The sequence below is a fragment of the Mus caroli genome, unplaced genomic scaffold (genome assembly GCF_978045245.1).
Source record: "Mus caroli unplaced genomic scaffold, Mus_caroli_1 scaffold_1, whole genome shotgun sequence".
Classification (NCBI taxonomy): domain Eukaryota; kingdom Metazoa; phylum Chordata; class Mammalia; order Rodentia; family Muridae; genus Mus; species Mus caroli.
Window position 1 is genome coordinate 154,090,200 of NW_028227256.1, and position 19,736 is coordinate 154,109,935.

General features: G+C 43.3%; 1 protein-coding gene across 7 annotated transcripts in view; it reads left to right on the forward strand.

Moving 5' to 3' along the window:
- The first annotated feature begins 3,064 nt into the window (after nucleotides 1–3,064).
- Nucleotides 3,065–19,736, forward strand: part of Abl2 (ABL proto-oncogene 2, non-receptor tyrosine kinase) — a 92,926-nt gene continuing 76,254 nt past the window's right edge. For all 7 annotated transcript variants that reach the window (XM_021159574.3, XM_029480753.2, XM_029480760.2 and 4 more), the window contains exon 1: nucleotides 3,065–3,455. In XM_021159574.3, coding sequence (XP_021015233.2) covers nucleotides 3,299–3,455 — 157 coding nt within the window. In that variant the 5' untranslated portion in view covers nucleotides 3,065–3,298. The remainder of the gene's footprint in view (nucleotides 3,456–19,736) is intronic.

The following is a 19,736-nucleotide window of genomic DNA, read 5'->3' on the forward strand; positions in this document are numbered from 1 at the left end:
TTTGTTTGTTTATTTGAGACAAGGTTGGCCTCGAACTTCTGAATCCTCTTCCTCTGCCTTATATTTTGAGTGTGTGTGTGTGTGAATAACAGTATATATTTACATGAGGCTTTGCATCTGCCTGAATGTTTGTGCCACCACAGACTTTTTTTTTTTCTTATACAACAAATACTCTTTTCCTCCTACCCTCTCTCCTTCCCTCTTTTCTTTTGTCTTTTTCCTTTCATGCTTGTTTTTTATAAAAGGTTTTGCTATCTATCCTGGGATGGCTTGATTTCTAGTTCCAGCCTTCAGAGCTTCTGGGCTTGCAGGCATATAACTATCCCTGTTCTGCCAGAGCTCAGTTTTGAGTCTAAGCCTTCTAATTTCAGAGTCCCTGCCCTTAACCACAGCACTGTTGTACACAGCAATTACTGTCCATCATTCACGAATTAGCAGAGAAACCAAACTGTTGTCACCAAATTGAAATTCCACGGGTAAATAAAAAACAAACAATAAAAACAAATCCTACTTCTATGATCATCTTTGTGTTTTGTGAATTAATCTCTTCAGTAGCTGCAACCACTTTGTGAATGAAAAGAAAATAAATAGTATTTGGGGCAGCGTCTTGCTATGCCACACAGGCTGGTCTCACTCAGGTTCTCTGCCTCAAGTCAAGTGTCTCCCTGTTTCAGCTTTCTTAGCAGTGCGAGTACAAGCCTATTGCATAGCATCGAGGTGTGTGGCCACTTTTGTTGTTCTCAGACAGGCTCTTACGATGCAGTTAGTCTAGCCTTGAATTTGTGATCCAACTGCCTCTGGATCTATTATAATAGTGGTACAACATGACTCTCAGGGGAAAAAAGGGTATTTTAAATACAGGTTGATATAAATGAAAATTCATATTCCATCCAATGCTAAAGTGTAGTGCTTCTTTTCAATGGGAACTAAATTCCGTTGTATCTGGCTGTAACCTGGGTGGTGATGAAATAATTTAGAGTATTCTTAGTGTGGGCACATATGTGTGCATGTGTGTGCGTGCTGGTCACAGGACAACTTTTACTGTCAGTTCTTGCCTCATTTAAGACAGGGTCCCTTAGCCACTGCACACGTAAGCCAGGTTTCTGGAGACCCCCTTATCTCTGCCTCCCCTCTTCTTGTGGACCAGCTGGGATCACAGAGCTTGGGTTGGTGCATCTGGCTTTTCACTATGACCAGTAGCTTGTTGTGTGGGTCCTGGGCAGCAAGTTCAGGTGGTCAGGCTTGCTGTGCAAGTCTTTTTTGTCATTAACCCATCTTTCCCCAGCCCCTAAGACTCTTTAATAGTGAATATCAAAATCAGTAGAGCACTCGCCTGGAACTCAAGGTCCTGAGTTTGAGTCTCATCCACACGCACTTGTAATCTTACACCGTTCTACAAAAGACGTGTATGGGGAACTACATCTATTTTGCTAATTCTTTTCTTCCCCAGGGTGGTTTTCCTTGGTTTAAGCAATGGCTCCAGTCCTCATTTGAAAGCAAAAGTTCAGGTGCTATCTATGCCCTTTTAAAGAACAAAACTAACAAGGAAGAAAAAGGAATAGTGGGAAAGAAGCATAATCACCTCTGTCTTAGTCAGGGTTTCTATTCCTGCACAAGCGTCATGACCAAGAAGCAAGTTGGGGAGGAAAGGGTTTATTCAGCTTACACTTCCACATTGCTGTTCATCACCACAGGAAGTCAGGACTGGAACTCAAGGTAAGAAAGCAGGAGCTGATGCAGAGGCCCTGGAGGGATGTTCTTTACTGGCTTGGTTCCCCTGGCTTGCTCAGCCTGCTCTCTTATAGAACCAAGACTACCAGCCCAGACATGGTCCCACCCACAAGGGGCCTTTCCCCCTCGATCACTAATTGAGAAAATGCCTTATAGTTGGATCTCATGGCATTTTCTCAACTGAAGCTCCTTTCTCTGTGATAACTCTAGCTGTGTCAAGTTGACACAAAACTAGCCAGTACAACGTCTTTGAGAAATGAAAAAACAACTGGCTAAACATTCAGATAAAAGAACACATAACGGGGTGGAATGGCGGAGGCAATTGCACATAGGGTGCACATCTATAAAAATAGCTTCTCTTCTGCCCATTTCTCTATTTAGACCCCAGAAGGTGAAGATGAGTAAGTTCAGAAACAAGGTCAAAGTGATTTATCTTTTCCTTGCCAAAAAAGAGGGCCCGACCTGTACTGAGAGGAAAGCATGTCTGTGAGAAGAGTCACTTTACTGTCAGGCGTTTTATTTTTTATTTTTTTTTAAAGATTCATTTATTTATTATATGTAAGTACACTGTAGCTGTCTTCAGACACTCCAGAAGAGGGCATCAGATTTCGTTACGGATGGTTGTGAGCCACCATGTGGTTGCTGGGATTTGAACTCGGAACCTTTGGAAGAGCTGTAGGCGCTCTTAACCACTGAGCCATCTCATCAGCCCCTCTGCAGGCGTTTTAAAGTAAACAGAAACACATGCGGGTAGGTCGATGGTGGAAGAGTTCAAGAGAAATCCACGGTAGTATGAAGAATTGAGCTCCAACCGCTTTGCCAATAAGACGGCAAAGTGCACATCAAGAAATAATTCACCGAATTAAGTTAACCTCGCACTTCACCATCTCCCCGTGAATTTTGTACCATTCCAAACTTCACTCTGGGCCCGATGCTAAGTGTGTGTGAAGGGCTCCCAATTGAATGGCAGAGAAGCCCAGGGATCAGGAGCCTCAGCTGTTTGGTGCTGATCTGCGCGGCGCACGTGGTGGCTTCTCAGCCTCTTCTGACTTGACAGGTGGAGGTGGGACAGGAAAAGCCGGGCGTCCACAGTCCTCCAAGTGGGGCAGTGTGTGGAGCCGAACGTGGGTGAAGGTCGCGGTAAAAGCACTCGAGGGCCCTCGAGAGCTTCGCTGACCCGGTGGGCCCCGGCTTCCACCCAGCGGGGCGCGGCGCGGGGCGGGGCCCCGCGGAGCTCCGCCCACCGAGTAGCGGAGGTGCCTGGGCGAGAGGGGGGCGGGAGACGCTCTGTCCCACGCTCGCCCTGTGCTCGGTGGTTTAAAGATGGCGGCGGCGGCTGGGGCGAGGAGCCGCCGGAGGGGGAGGGAGAAGGAGAGTCTGTGAGTCGCTGGGAGGCAGCGCGGCAGCGGCTCCGAGGAGTCCGCGTGCGGAGCCGCCGGCAACTCCGGCCCAGAGGGCCTGGGCTTGGTCCGGAGAGACCGGAGCGGCGCCAGGAGCTCCGGAGGCCGGAGCAGAGGAGGAATGTGAGCAAGGGTCGGCGGGGGCGCGGGAGTACGCGAGCGGCGGGATGGGGCAGCAGGTGGGCCGCGTCGGGGAGGCTCCGGGGCTCCAGCAGCCGCAGCCGCGCGGGATCCGGGGCAGCAGCGCAGCCAGGCCCTCGGGCCGCAGGCGGGACCCGGCGGGGCGTACAGCAGACGCCGGCTTCAACGTCTTCACCCAGCACGGTGAGTGTGTCCGGAGCCGGCGGAGGGCATGAGGGAGGCCGGGGAGGGGTGGGGTGGGGTCGGGGCGAGGTGCGAGGCGGACGGGCAGCCTTCGGGGGGCGAGGGCTGGAGGGGTGCCCGCGAGTGGGGGCGGAATCGGCTGCCATCTGGGCCAGTCACGGGAGGCGAGGCACACCCCTCCCCCCGCCTGGCTGGCAGCGTCTGGGGGCGGCGGCGGCGGCGGCGAGCACGAACCGGGGTCTTAGGGACCCAGGCTTGACTGTCCTGCTGTCCTGGGACAGGACGGGGCGACTGTGGAACTGTGGATGGTATCCCCAGGGAGGGAAGGATGAAGGCAGGTATGAGCTCAGGTTCAGGAGGTGGGAGGATAAACCGGTTGTTAACGACGGGAACGAGTCGTGCCCTGAGGAATTGGGAAATAGGTACTGAATCTTTAAGAGATTGTGGTGGCATATTCGGTATGTGCTTTATGAACCAGGCGGTGAGCAGTGTCGGAATGGTGAACCGTGAAACCCTTTTCCGTATCTTTTTACTTTCAACAGACTGTTTTCTCCAAACTAGAAATGAAAGGCTTTGCCAAACCACCCTGTTCTGCCTATCCGAGTAGGACACAGGATTCTGAGATGGCTGGCGGGGCTGTCGATGGGTGGGCATGGTTAGGGCTTCCTTCCATGTGGTCTGAACATGAGTTTTTCTTTGAGCCGCCTTGGTGTATACATATGTGCTCCACGTAGTCTGGGACTTACTCGGTGTCATATTCTTCAGAAGGGCTGTTTCTAAACTATTTAAAATTATATTTATTTTGTGTGTATGTGTATGTGCGCACACACCCATGTATTCAGAGGTTAGGAGACAACTTGGGGAGTCATTTCTCCCAGGTATTAAACTCTTTATCAGGCTTGGGGGCAAGTGCCTGAACTCTAATAAATACAAATTTTGAGCACATACTCCATTAATTTGTGTGTCTTTATTAATATAGACAAGGTTATAGTAATTAACAAATAATGTAATCAACGATCAGAAATAGAGTATAAGAAAGGGTGCCATGAGGAAAATTAAGTATAGAGCCTTGTAAATTAGTGACAGTGTTCACAGCTTTTCTGTGGCTTGAGTTCAAGCCCCAGAGCGAAGAAGAAGAAGAAGAAGAAGAAGAAGAAGAAGAAGAAGAAGAAGAAGAAGAAGAATGAATGAATATTTTTTTCCCTTGATGCCAAGTGGATTCTTTTGTTCTTCCATAGTGTGTTGTTGACCATTTTTAAGAGCATTGTTCTAGAGGAGGGCAGAATAGAGAAGGAGAAAAATAATCAGAAGACATCCTAAGACCTGAGAGGCTGGTGATGGAGATGTAATATCTGTAGGAAGGATGGGCTAGCAGAGGTAGCAAGCTGGTTTCACTGATAATACATACAGGAGTGAAGTGAAGGATAAACTGTCCCACTGCACATAGCTCGGGGGAAAGGGAAGGAGAAGAAGTGTAGACTAGTCACGGGAAAGGGCGTTTCAAAGGAAGTGACGATCGCACACAGAGAGAAGATCCCAGGACTTGTAGCTGCTGGGTGAGCTCTGTCCCAGTTCTGCATTTGGATTTAGGAATAGACAGATTTTGTTTCCCTTTTCCTTTTTTAATTTGTAAAAGCAAAATGTAATTTTACATGTGTGTGTGTTTTGCTGCACATACGTATACATATCTGATGCCGTAGAGACAAGGAGGAGGGAGTTAGGTCTCTTCCTGTAGCTTGATGGTTGTGAGCTGCTCTGTGGGTGCTGGTAACTGAACCCAGGTTCTCAGGAAGAACACTGGTTAACAGCATTTTTGCACATATGAATTCAGTTTGGGGCAACTATAATAGTACGCAACTTTAATATCAGCACTTGGGAGACAGAGGCAGGCGAATTTCTGAGTTCCAGGCCAGCCTGGTCTACAGAGTGAGTTCCAGGACAGCCAGGGCTACACAGAGAAACCCTGTCTTGAAAAACCAAAAACCAAACAAAAAACAAAACAAAACAAAAAACAAACAAAAAACAAACAAACAAAAAAAAGAGTTCAGGGCCAACCTGGTCTTACCTGTTTTCACCAGTATTCTAATTATAAAAAATGAGGATGTGTTAAAATTACCATGAAGGTTTTCAACCTGGGAAACTGGGATAATAACAATTTTATTGACAAAGTTAAAAGTTAAAAGCTGATGGATAGGATGTGAATATGGTAGCTCAAGACTAGTGTAAAAAGAATTAATAAATACTGGAAGAAATATAGTAAATCCTTGTTAGTTTGGGGGGCAGGTGCTCCAGGGCATTAAACTGAGGGCCTCATATAAGTTAGACAGGTGCTTTCCCATGAGCCCAGGCATCCAGCACAAGGAGGACTTGGAATTTAGTTAATATAGCCATTCAATTCAAAGTCTACCACATTCTAACAGAAGTGACCCACAAAGGATAACCTGGCCACCAGAGAGGCTGGGGTAGGAAATGTGGAGACATTTTTGCTTGTACCTAAGGAGACAAACTAAAGGACTAGGGAGGTGGCTCAGTGGTCAGGCGCTTGCCTACCCTGTCCAAAGCCATGCCTGTAGCCTCCTATACTGTTTTCAAGACAGACGCCTGCGGCTTAGACACACTCTGAATTTGAGGCCAGCCTGGTCTACATAGGAAGTACACACTTGTCATGATTGTGGAAAATAGTCTAGATCATGGAAGTAACACATATATCACTATCCTTTTCCTACTACATCCTGTAATCCCAGCCTGGGAAAGCTGAGGCAGATGGATTGCTGTGTATTTGAGGTTAGCCTGGGGGTATGTAGTGAGTAGCAGACCAAAAGGGCCCATGTAGCAAAGCTGTCTCAAAAAACTGAAAAAAGAAATCCCTGTCTTGAGTATACTGAATTATTATTACTATTGAATTATTAGCATATAAGTCCATATGTCTGGTGTGGCGCTGGAGAGGTGGCTGAGTGGTTGAGAGCTTGCTGCTCTGGCAGAGGACCTGAGTTTGGTTCCTGAAACCCATTCATTCTGGGTGGCTCATGACTGCTTGTAACTCTAATTCCAGGGGATTTGCTGCCTTCTGGCTTCCTCCAGCATCCTCTAATGCACACACTAAATAAAAACAAATCTTAAAAGTGTGATAGGGCCTTGACTTTATGTGTAGATTTATATATATATATATATATATATATATATATATTTTTTTTTTTTTTTTTTTTTTTTTTTTTTTTTTTTTTTTGGTTTTTCGAGACAGGGTTTCTCTGTGTAGCCCTGGCTGTCCTGGAACTCACTTTGTAGACCAGGCTGGCCTCGAACTCAGAAATCCACCTGCCTCTGCCTCCGGAGTGCTGGGATTAAAGGCGTGCGCCACCATGCCCGGCATGTGTAGATTTATATTTTAAATTTTATTATTATTGTGTGTGTGTGTGTGCATGTATACACACACACACATACACACACACACACACATACATATATTTTGTAGGTGGGCAGTGTGTGTGTGCACTTGTGTTTGAGTGCAGGTGTGTATGGAGAGCAGGGAACAGTTTTTGGGACTTCTCTCTCTTGTCCTGGGCCCTGGATTGAACGCATGTCATCAGGGTTGCACAGCGATTGCTTTTGCTTGTTGAACTGTCTTACTGGCTCTACATACAGATTTTAATGTAAGTTACATGTTTTATGTATTTTAGAAAGTTTATCAAGAGTTCATGATTTTTTTTTTCTTTAGCCAAGAATGGCAATTTTTCATCGTTAATGTGAGTAAGCAGTTAGAATAATTTGCTTTGCCAGAAATGTTTTTAGAAATGTAATTAGAAAGAATGCAGTAGGCCATTTCTTGGTGCGGAGGAATGAGGTGCTGTGTGACTTGCTAGTTTCTAGTTGATGGTTTGTTAGTGAGCTGATGTTTGTGCTGGTGGTCTAGAGTTGGGTGTATACCTGTCTTTTTGTTGTTTGTTGAGACAGTATTGCAGTGTATCCTTGGCTGGCCTTGAGCTTCTGGCAGTCTTAGAGGTGTGTACTGTGCCTGGCTGCGTTGTCTGCCATTAGTATCTAGCTTACCTTTCAACAGTTAATAGATTTCAAGTATTGTTGCTTCTTATCTACTTTCTGAAAATTATATTAAAAATTAACCACAAATTATGAAGTTGTAAATAATAACATTTTTTCCTTAAACTCACTATTTTGAATAATTGGAATTTTTCTCTTCTGTGTCTGTAGTGCATTTTTAAGTCTTTACAGAATAAGTTGTGGATACCCCAAAATGAAGTGATATTCCAGAAAGATAATGTGATCTGATATAGCAACCGCTTATGATTCTTTGTTCATTGAAACAGTTTCTGTGTAGCTCAGGCTTGTATTGTTTATTTTAGAATGATTCTCCTGTAGCCCAGGGTGGTCTGAAACTTGAAAACTGAAGAGAGCCTTGAATTCCCAATTTCCCTACCTCCATTTCCCAAAAGCTGAGATTACGGATGTGCACCACCACATGGGACTTGTAGGTTGGTCTTGAACTCTGTAGTATACCTCCACCTCTAAATTGTAATCATGTCTGGTAGTGGTCACTAATTGTTATTAGAATTAAACTTTTGTTGTTGTTTTTAGATAAGTCCTCACTCTGTATCACTAGCAGACAGGCAACTCACTATGTAGGCCAGAAAAAAGAATCTCTTATCTCTGTCTCTGTATCTACATATCTATTAGGCTGGGCACAGTAGTATGTACCTTTAATTCAGCACTCAGGTGGCTGAGGCAGGAGGATTGAAAGCTATGAATGTAAAAGAGTGTAAAATACTCACCATTCAGACCCTTTATTAGGAATAGACCATACTGGGTAAATGGTTCAGAACTACTGAACAGAAGAGACAGCTGAGAGCTCACATCTCCAGTGAACTCTACATCTACAGTGTTCCTTTAAATCACACACATATTCTTCCTTTTATATATTTCTGTAATAGTATCAGTTTAAAAGATTTAAAAATGACAACATAGCTGATAAGTAGCAAATGTACTTGATACAGTTTTGTAGGTGAGGGCTAGGGAGATAACTAGGATAGTTGAACCTTAGGGGCTCATTGGCTGAAACAGTGAAGACCCTGTCTCAGAAAATAAGGTGGGAAAAGATTGAGAAAGACATCCTCATGTCAATCTCTGGTCTCCATAAGAGCCCATGTGGTAAACTCACACTCCTATGCATAGATGCAGTGTATGCACACATGCGGACACACACATCAAAAAAGAAGACCAGAACAAATAAGAAAACCGTAGTTAGCTATTTTTTCCTTGATAACAGAATATCCAGTTATGGCAGGTCGTTTTGTCTTAACATAAATGTAAATATGTGAAGGAGGGGTATCATCTTATGACATTAGGATATACAATTGAAATACTCCAATGATCTTGTATTAGAATTCCTAATAGATGCCTAAGGTATTCTGTCTAGTTTATTAGTATATTATGTAACTTATAAGAACCTTTTTATTTCTAGGTAATCTATCAGGCCTGTGCTGTAAGAACTTTTAGCTGTGGAGCTATCTTGCCAGCCCAGAGCATTTCCTCTCTTTCTATATTAGTATAGCCTAGACTTACTAATTGTACATGCTAATGACTCTTTTTTTTTTTTTAAAGGAATGGGATAAATACATTTTTTAAAAAGATTTATTTATTTATTATATGTAAGTATGCTGTAGCTGTCTTCAGACAGTCCAGAAGAGGGCGCCAGATCTCGTTACGGATGGTTGTGAGCTACCATGTGGTTGCTGGGATTTGAACTCTGGACCTTCGGAAGAGCAGTAGGGTGCTCTTACCCACTGAGCCATCTCACCAGCCCCTGCTAATGACTCTTAAGAGAATTTTTAGGTATAATTTAGACAGAACTGCTTTTCAAAGCTGTTGATGCTCAGGTAATTGTTAGTGAACATCTTCATTTCAGAAGTTATTCTGCCCTGGCCTGGTCTCCATCTGAGAAGACCCTTTTGTCCCTCCCTGTCTCTGAGTGCTGGAGTTAGAGGAAGGTACCATCATGCCCAGCGAAAAGATTTATTTTATCATTTTTAGTTATGTGTAAGTGTCCTGCGTAGGTATGTGAACATTAGTGCAGGTGTCTATAGAGGTCAGACACTTTGGACCCCTTGGAGTTGAGCTGCAGGTGCTACGGGCCCTGGTGGAAGCCACAGTCAGGTGTTCTTTAGGGGCAGCCAGCATGTGTTCCTGACCACCTACCCAGCCGTCTCTCTAGACACAGTCACCAATCTTTACAGTTTTTTATTTTTAAATGTTAAAAACTTGTGTGTGTGAAAGTAAGATATTTTGTGCAACAATTCTTTTTTAGCAACCACTGCCTTTTGGGGTTACATGCATACTCTGAGAATACCATACAAATTAGAACTCTTTCAATATTGCTTTCAGTCAAACATAAAAGCACCGATGAATACACACTTAATTTAATAGTATCCCAGATTTAGTCTGGATTTTTTAAAGAAACAATAACTACATTGGACTCTCACTTATTTTGTTTTTGTAAGTGGGCTGAGTGGTGATTCTTTGGAGTCTCCAGTGAGCTCTGCCTGCCAAGGGTTGGGTTTTGATCAGCATAACACAGAGCTCAGCAGGCTCAGGCCATTTGTATTCTCGGGCGCTGTCCTAGGAGAGGGCTGGCTCAGAAGTCTTTCAGTTGATGTGGTCAAGGACAAAGGTATTATACTGAAGAGTGTATACACATGTTTTCATAATCTATACCTTCTTTATGTTAACCATAACAAAGTGAAAAAATACTACTGAGCTAAAACCCAAGATTGCTACTTAGTATTTTGTGGTTCCAGGTAATTGCTAAGAAAATTTTCTGTGAAAATTAACAACTATTGTTTATATCCTCCAGGTGTTCTTTATCTGTAAAAAGGCTGAGCCTGAGGCTTTTTGTTATAGTAGCTCATGATTGATTTAAAGATTGCATTTACTGTACAATGACACCTAAATGCAGAAAACAAATGGACCGTGGAGGAGAGCTTATGTAGTAGTAAATAGTTGGGTGTGGTGGCAACATCTTTAACCCTAATACAAGGGAGGCAGAGACCAGCTTGGTCTACACAGGGAGTCCCAGGACAGCTACAGCTATAGAGACCCTGTCTCCAAGAAAAAAAAAGTTTAAGGTTTATTTGAAACTTTTCTTTTTTCTTTTCTTTTTTTTTTTTTGGAGACAGGTTTCTCTGTGTGGCCCTGGCTGGCCTGGAACTCACTCTGTAGACCAGGCTGGCCTCAAACTCAGAAATCCGCCTGCCTCTGCCTCCCAAGTGCTGGGATTAAAGGCGTACATCACCACTGCCTGGCTATTTGAAACTTTTAAAACAAGATTTAATTAGTTTTATGTATATGGGTATGTTGCTGCATGTGTATCTAACACATGTGTGCAGTGCCCACAGTGGCCAGAAGAGGGCACTGGTATAACAGACAGGTGTGAGCCACCATTTGGGTGCTGGGTGTTGAACTGAGTCTTCTGAAAGGTACTCAACCACTGAACATCTCTCCAGCCCGGATCTATGGGCACAAAACAGACAATCACTTTTTTTTTTTCCTTTAAATTAATGTTTTAGCATATAAATAAATGGTTTTCACCCTGACATTTTCATATGTATGTATGTATGTATTTATATATCTTCGTTGTACAGAGAGTTGAATGAAAAAAAGAAATAAAAAAGAGAGGACATGATTGCTCCTAGGTATGGTGGAGGAGAGTTTATTATAGGTATGTAGGAGAGCATAGCAAGAGTCAGAGATGAGAGTCCAGAGTGGACATTACTCTGGGCTGGGCCATATGCAGAAAGGGGGACCAGGTGCAGCAGCCCAGAAATCAAAGGTACAAAAAGGGCTGGTAATCAAAATATCTGTATTATGTAGGAAAGAGCCTCTGGGTGGAGGATAGTAGCCTAGCTTCTGGGATGGAAAGAAACCCTGTAATGGGTAGGGACTGAGGGATGCTGGGAGAACCTGGAGGCCAGGCTAGCTTTGATATGTTAAACAGGCACCTAAGCCCTTTGTCTGGGATTATATGATATCTGACACATTATACTACATAATTTATAGTCAGTGGAGGTGCTTCGAAACAAACTTGAGTGGTTTTTGTATTGCTGGTGGTTTAAAAAATGTATTTTAAATCTGCCTTTATTTTCTTACTATGCTCCTCCCACCTCAGTTGGCCTATTTTTAGCTTAACTGTATTTTACCATATATGTTTCAGACAATCCTACTTTGTAGCCCTAGCTGGCCTGGAACTCATTATGTAGTTTAGGGTGGCCTTGAACTCTAGCCAACCCTCCTACCTTGGGTTCCAGAGTGAGCAACCATGCTTGACTTTTTAAGTCTTCAAGTGAAACTTTACAAAAGTCTATCTTTATCATCTGTTTCATTAAAATTTTTATTATGTTCTATAATTAGCCTTGTTATTTAGAAAAGTTTTAATGCTTTTAAAAGTTCTTTGACCTAATTACTTCAAGGCTTTTTTTTTTTTTTTCATTATTAACTGTGTTCAAAATTAAGTGTCATCTTAGTGATGGACTGTGGTTGTCAAGGTGTTTTCAGCTCTGAGCAAGTTGGTTGTTTCCTTCTCAAGTCTCACTAGGTCACCCACTTAGTTTAGTGTAGTTTGGTTTTGTTTGGGTTTTTTGGCTGCTTTGTTTTTGTTTGCTTGTTTTGTTTTTGTTTCATTTTGTTTCTTGAGACAAGGTCTCACTGAGTAGCCCGGGCTAGTGGTGAACTCTGAACAATCCTCCTGCCTCTGTCCTGGGATTATAGGCATGAGCCAACATCCCCTGCTTATTCCTTGTTCCTTTTGGCAGTATGTAGAATTTATTTGGTTCTGGAAATGCCTTGTGCATGCTAGGCAAGTGTACTACCACTGAGTTATATTTTTGTCCAGCTTTTCATTTTTAGTCTTTAAAATTCTTTAAGTGGTAAAGGTTTGACATGGGTGGGGTGGGAAGAGTTTGTCTTAAGGATCAACACACACCAGAGTTGGACTTTGTTGTTATTCAAGTTTAAGACGTTTTGATTATATCTCTGCTTTCCACAATACTTGCCTTTTCTCTCATGACTTTATATTATAAATTTATTCACATTGATGTCTTCACAATTTTTTTTTTTTTGGTTTTTCGAGACAGGGTTTCTCTGTGTAGCCTTGGCTGTCCTGGTACTCACTTTGTAGACCAGGCTGGCCTCGAACTCAGAAATCCGCCTGCCTCTGCCTCCCGAGTGCTGGGATTAAAGGTGTGCGCCACCACGCCCGGCTACACAATTTTTTTAATTAATAAATTTTCTCACATTTTTGCTGATTTGCTTGCACTCATCTCTTCCATACTCTGAGAATTGCAGCTTCTAGCTACTTTCGCGGTTGCTGTGGGTGGTGGGTGTTGGCAGGACTCTAGGTATAAGAAGCAGAGATCAGCTTAAGCAGTCCATAGAAAGCTCACTGGCCAGGTAAAGAACTCAAAAGACAGGAATGCAGCAAGGCCTGTCCAGAACCAGGAAGTGGAGGGCTGCTAAAAGCTCAGCTAGTGTTTATTTTTTTGTTTCCTGTTTTGGCTTCTGTTTGCTCATTTTATTTTCCTTTCTAATTCAGTTCATATTACACTTACTATTTTTTAACCTTCTTCTCTGATGAATAGGACAGTCCATATAATGTTAATTTCTTGGTCTCAGCTTTTAAGTTTCCAGGACTGTCACTGTGATGACAATAGCTGTTAAGAGTCTTTCAACTTCCATAATATTTCGAGCTACAGGATAGATTGTAATGGAGGCTGAACTGGTATATAGGCTGTATAGCCTCCTTTTCTCTACCAAATAATTGTCGGTAGCACTCTGCTTCCAATTGTAGCATCCGAAATGTGTCTAGGTATTGCTGGATATCTAACCAAAAATGTCTTTGGCTGCTGTCAGCCTAGCACTGTGAGCAAGCATGTCAGGAGGCTCTGCAAGTTGGGGAGGTCTTTGCCATCTTTTGTAGCAACTTCAAATTGTTTCTCCAAACTTTTTTTTCTCATATATCTGTAGTAACTGTGCTCGCCCCGCCCCTTTTCTCTGTGTAGTCCCAGCTGTCCTGGAGCTCCCCTCTGTAAACCAAACTCTGTCCCCCTTTGTCCTCAAACTCACAGATTGGCCTGCTTTTGCCTCCTGAGTTCTGGGATTGAAGGCATGTGCTACCATGCCCTATTAAAGTTTGGGAGACCAGTAGTCAGCCAACATTTATTATTTTTATGCTAATTTGGTTTTTTTTTCAATTTTTTATTAGATATTTTCTTCATTTACAATTCAAATGCTATCCCAAAAGTTCCTTATACCCTCCCCAGATGCAAATTTGTTTATTTTGGGGTTAGCATATGCACCCCGATGCATGTGTGGAGGTCAGAGGACAACTGCTCTTTCATCCCAGGCATTGACCAGGTTGTGAGACTTGGGCAGCAAGCGCCTTTACCTGCTGAGCGGTCTTCCCAGCCCGAAGATGCTGTCTTAAACTCTGTGACTAGTTATAGAGCTTGTCGTCTGGGTCATTGTTTTAAATCTCTGCATTGCCCCACATTTCCCTCTGCTTTGTTTTTTCTTTTTCCTAAGAGCAAGTATGAAGGTTATTGGTTGTTATTTTAAAAAACAAATTGTGATTTGGTTCTTAGAAGTGTAAAGGATTAGAACTGGAAGAAACCTGAAGAATTGTGATTTTGAGCCGGACGGTGGTGGCGCATGCCTTTAATCCCAGCACTCGGGAGGCAGAGGCAGGCAGATTTCTGAGTTCGAGGCCAGCCTGGTCTACAAAGTGAGTTCCAGGACAGCCAGGACTACAGAGAAACCCTGTCTTGAAAAAACAAAACAAAACAAAAACCAAAAAAACAACAAAAAAAGATTTGTGATTTTGATAAAGTTGATTTACAGACTGGCAGACTGATGCCTGAGAGCTGACAGCCTGTTACTAGATGGGGAGGAGGGGAGGGAGGACGGAAGTCACTCTTCTTACTCTATCATTGTAAGAGACACTCTGGGAGGTGTACATCCTCTGGTTTTACACACAAGGATGTTTCACTTAGAGATTGTTTCCGGCCATTGGCTTGACTCCCCACCCCACATCCCCTCTTTAGACAGACTTTCCTGTAGCCCAGGCCAACCTAGAACTCAGTGTATCACTGAGAGTGGCTCACCAGTGTGCAAGCACACGTGGCTATGGGGACTTAGTATAGGAGCGGCTTCTTGCAGCTGCAGGTGCTCTGTCAGCTGAGCTGCACCCCCAGCCCCAAGCAGCCTGACTTTACATTGTTTGTATACTTTAGTTCTCTGCCATCCTAGGAGATAGTTCACATTTTACTCCTTGTTCCAAAGCCTTTATCATAATACAGAAGGGGGCGTGTGGCATATCATTTATTAAAGGTGAATGGATTAGTTTATTTGATACTAGTTTGTAGAAATGGTGTTACATGATTTTAATCTCATGTTTTTAGACTTAAAATAACTATTAATAAAACAAGCATATATAATTATTATCAGGAGATAGCATTTCTTTTAAACAATTTGGGATAAAAATAGGTGGTAGAGACCTGTAACCCCCTCAGCTCTGGAGGTTTAAACGGCAGAAGAAGCCAAAGTTTAAGATGTGTCTGGGCTACAGAATGAGTTTGCAAGCAGCATGGGCACTGAGACCTGATGGTAGAGCTCCTTAGCAGATGTGAAGCCCCACATTCAGTCCCCAGTGAAGGAAGGGGTGGTGGCAAGAGACATGCTTAACAAAGTGGCTTTTCTAACTTTAAACAGATTATTTTATTTTATTTTATTTTAAAGTTCTTTTCATTGTTGTTTGGTTTTGCATGCATTTGTCTAGTTTTTGGTGTGTGTGTGCGTGCATGCATATGTGTATTTTCTAGACAAGTGTTCTAACATTGGGCCAAAACTCCACTCACTATTTCTTGAGACAAAGTCTGAAAAGTTGATTAGACTTGCTGGACAGCAAGTCCTAGGAGCCCTTCTGTTTCTGCCTTCCTAGTGCTTCATTACAGTGTGTGTTGCCTGGTCTGACATTTTATATGGGTGCCGGAGTCAGAACTCGGGTCTTCATGCTTGCTTGGCAAGCACTTCATTGACTAAGTGATCTTCCTAGACCTCACTGTACACCCCAAACTGGCCTCGAACTCCTAATCCATCTCCTGTGCCTCTTGAGTGTTGGGATTAGAAAACTGCACCAAAACTACGTCCAGTTTATACTTATGTTCTTGAGGCTTTTGGGGTTTCTTGGTGGATCCTTGCAATTACAGCATAAAGCTGTAAATTATTTGTGTTTTAGACAAGGTCTCACTGTGTAGTTCTGGCTGGTCTGGAGCTTGCTAGTCTCCATTAGGCTAGTCTCGAACTCACAGAGACATACCTTCACCACCTCCCAAGTGCCAGTCTTAAAGGTGTGCACCACCACATCTGGCTGTACCATTTGTAAGGCATGCTGTTAATAGCACAGACTTTGTGTTAGACTGGGTGAGTTTAAAATTCTCAATTAAATTAATGATTTGGTAGCTTGACTTAGGTATAAACAAACTTAGAACCTTAAGATACTTAGGAAGATATAGGGAAGTTATTTTTCTCTGTGTGTCTATTTTTTCCCTCATCACTATTCCCTCAATAGTGTTGGGAGTACCTCCCTGACAGAGTTGTTGTCAGAAATTAACTGCTATGTGTAAAATTCCCGGAGTGGGTGGTACATGTTAGCTACTCAGAAGGCAATAGTTGTTAGTACTTAAAACTTTTGACAAATTCAAATTACAGTTATTTTATTTGTGGGTGTGTAGCACTGGGATTGAATCTAGGGCCTTTCATGTACCAGGCAAGTGTTCTACCCGAGTTACATATAGTTCTGCTTTTCCTGTTTGTTTTCTCTTTGTTTGGTTTGGGTTTTGTTTGTTTGTTTGTTTGTTTTTGGTTGAAGCACTTCAGATCCCATAATCAGCCCCCAAACGCTGACACCATTGCATACACTAGTAAGATTTTGCTGAAAGGACCCAGATATAGCTGTCTCTTGTGAGGCTATGCCAGGGCCTAGCAAACACAGAAGTGGATGCTCACAGTCAACTATTGGATGGATCACATGGTCCCCAATGGAGGAGCTAGAGAAAGTACCCAAGGAGCTAAAGGGGTCTGCAACCCTATAGGTGGAACAACAATATGAACTAACCAGTACCCCCGGGAGCTCGTGTCTCGTGTCTGCATATGTATCAAAAGATGGCCTAGTCGGCCATCAGTGGAAAGAGAGGCCCATTGGTTTTGCAAACTTTATCTGCCTCAGTACAGGGGAACACCAGGGCCAAGAAGTGGGAGTTGGGGGGGGGGTGAGTGTGGGGGAGGGTTTGGGGGACTTTTGGGGTAGCATTGGAAATGTAAATGAAGAAAATACCTAATTAAAAAAATACTAAATAAAAAAAATATTAATTTATTTTTATATATTAGTACACTGTCACTCTCTTAGACGCGCCAGAAGAGGGTATTGGATCCCATTACAGATGGTTGGGAGCTACCATGTGGTTGCTGGGAATTGAACTCAGGACCTCTGGAAAAGCAGTCAGTGCTTTTAACCGCTGAGCCAGCTCTCTAGCTCTCCAAAATGCATTTTTAAAAACAGACTGGGGGAAAAAAAAAGGCCAGGCAGTGGTGGCACACGCCTTTAATCCTAGCACTTGGCTTTAATCCCAGCACTTGGGAGGCAGAGGCAGGTGGATTTCTTGAGTTCGAGGCCAGCCTGATCTACAGAGTGAGTTCCAGGACAGCCAGGGCTACACAGAGAAACCATGTCTGGAAAAAACAAAAACAAAAACAAACAGCAAACAACAAAAACCCAGTCTGACAAGTGTTAAGGCCGAGATGATTTTGAGGTATTAACATATTGTATCATATTTAGATATATTCAGTGCCTTGGCTTAATTTTCATGTTTCTAAGCGCATGTACAACCCCCATCCCCACACCAACTTTCTGATTGGATGTGTTTGCTCGGCACTTCACTTGGGGAAATCAGTTAGTCCTCTCTTACAAAGAGCTGGGTACCAGCACTTGGGAAGTAGAGGCAGGATGATCAAGAGTTTAAGGTTAGTAAATGCAAGGCCATTCTTGGTTACAGGAGACCCTGTCTCCCCACTTCTTCCCTCCTAAAAGGGACAAAGCATATCTTAAAACGATCCTAAAAACACTCCTCTTGTGTAGCTAAGCTAGAAAAGAAATGGAGAGCCAGTGGAGCTAAGCACAGAGGTGCTAGGAATGGAGGCACCTCTGTACGGGGCAGGGATCTCTCGAGTGGGCAGAGCCTGGTGGAAGCCTGGAGCTGGCGTGCTATGAGAGTCCAGTCTGAGTACTTGCCTTTCCCATTGAGCACTGCAGGGTTTTGGTGTCTTTGCTCTGTGCATCTGTCTGGTGTACTTTCCCTCCAGCTGGCTTTCTCAGTTTTGGCTTGTCTGTAGGGTATAATGGCTGCTTGGCTCTTCTTTATCATAACTCTTAAAATATTCTTTTGGCATTTATTCCTACTGCTGAAGGGCTTGGTATTTCTTTTAAGCTGTAAATGATTTATTTATTGAAGGGCTAGTGATTTTAACCATTTGAATTCAGAAGGTCTGGCAGGTCTTGGTATTTCTGCACTCTTTTTCCAGCTGTGTTAATGTGGTAGCACATTATATTCACACACACACATGCGTATCTCTATGTGCATATATAGCCACTACCCTTCTCTATTTTGTCAAACTTCTGTAATTATTTACTTGTTGTGTAAGTAACTGTGTAAATGTGTGGGTAATGAGTGCCATGGTGGAGGTCAGCCTCAATTACTTGAGGGATTGGCTTCTCTCCTTCCAAGTGGATTCCAGAGATCAAACCCGGGCTTGGTGGCAAGTGTCTTTCTCCCAAGATATCTCACTTGTGTTGTGTGCCCTTCTCCCTCCACTTTAGACTAGTGGGAACATATACACTGTTTTTCGATTTATCTCCTACTTACTACCCTTAATTTATATTGGTTGATTCTTCCACATCAGGAATTTATTATTAGCGTATGCATGATGTGTGTGTCCAGTGAATGTGTGGAATTGGCTGTCTTCTTCCTTTATGTGGTGTTCTAGTTTTCCTTATGTTGTGATGAAACACTAACTAAAAACAACTTGAGGAAGGAAAGGATGTTTGGCTTACAGGTTTCTGTCCATCATCAGGGAAAGCTAGGACAAGAACTTGAGGCAGCAACTGGAACAGAGACCATGGAGGGATGCTGTTTACTTACTGGCTTGGTTCTAATTTCATTCTCTCCCTTCTTATGCAGTACAGACTCACCTGCCTGGGGATAGTACCACCCACAGTGGGCTGGAGCCTGTTTCATCAATTAGTAATCAAGAAAATGCCTCATAGACATGCCCACAGGCCAATCCCATGGAGGCAGTTTCTCAGTTAAGGTGTGTTAAATTGACAGTGTAAGCTAACCTGACTCAGGGTGCCAGGCTTGTGGCAGCAAACACTTTCCGCTCTGAGCTATATCCCTCTTGCCTTTTCTTTTCTGAGACAGGATCTCTCACTGTATCCTAGTCTGACCTCAAACTCATGATGCTATTCTTACCTCAGCTTCTCAGTTGTGTGAACCATACTTGACTCCTTTTGTGTGTTAGGCTCTGAGGTCAGCCTTGGTGTTCTTCAGGAAACAGGTCTCACTGGGACCTGAGGCTTGCCTGTTAGGTTAGGCTGGCCAGCCACTGAGGCCCCCCAACCCCCAATCTGCCTTTACCAGCTGAACCATCTCCTAAGGACCCCCCCACCCCCACCCCAAGGATATATGTCATCTCATTGTATGGGTGAATTTTATTATTAGGTTGTATACAGTGCTCCAGTGAAAAATGTACATGATAGATATTACAGCTCTGGATTATCTGAATGGAGTTGGAATGGCTAACAGAAAGGGTGAAGGATTTCAATACAACCACCATTGAATGCTTATTTTGTGCATACAGTGTCTTTATCCAGCAACATACTTGGTGCTGTTACAAGTGTTTCAGATTTGGGAGCTTTTAGACCTTGCATAGATTGTACAGATTCTGCAGGTTGAGGATCCCTAATTTAAAATTCTGAAACCTGCAATGATCCAAAGTCTGAAACTTGCTTTTAATTTTTTATTTATTTTTTTTCAAGAAGCATTTGGGAGCCGGGTGTGGTGGCGCACGCCTTTAATCCCAACACTCGGGAGGCAGAGGCAAGTGGATTTCTGAGTTCGAGGCCAGCCTGGTCTACAAAGTGAGTTTCAGGACAGCCAGGGCTACACA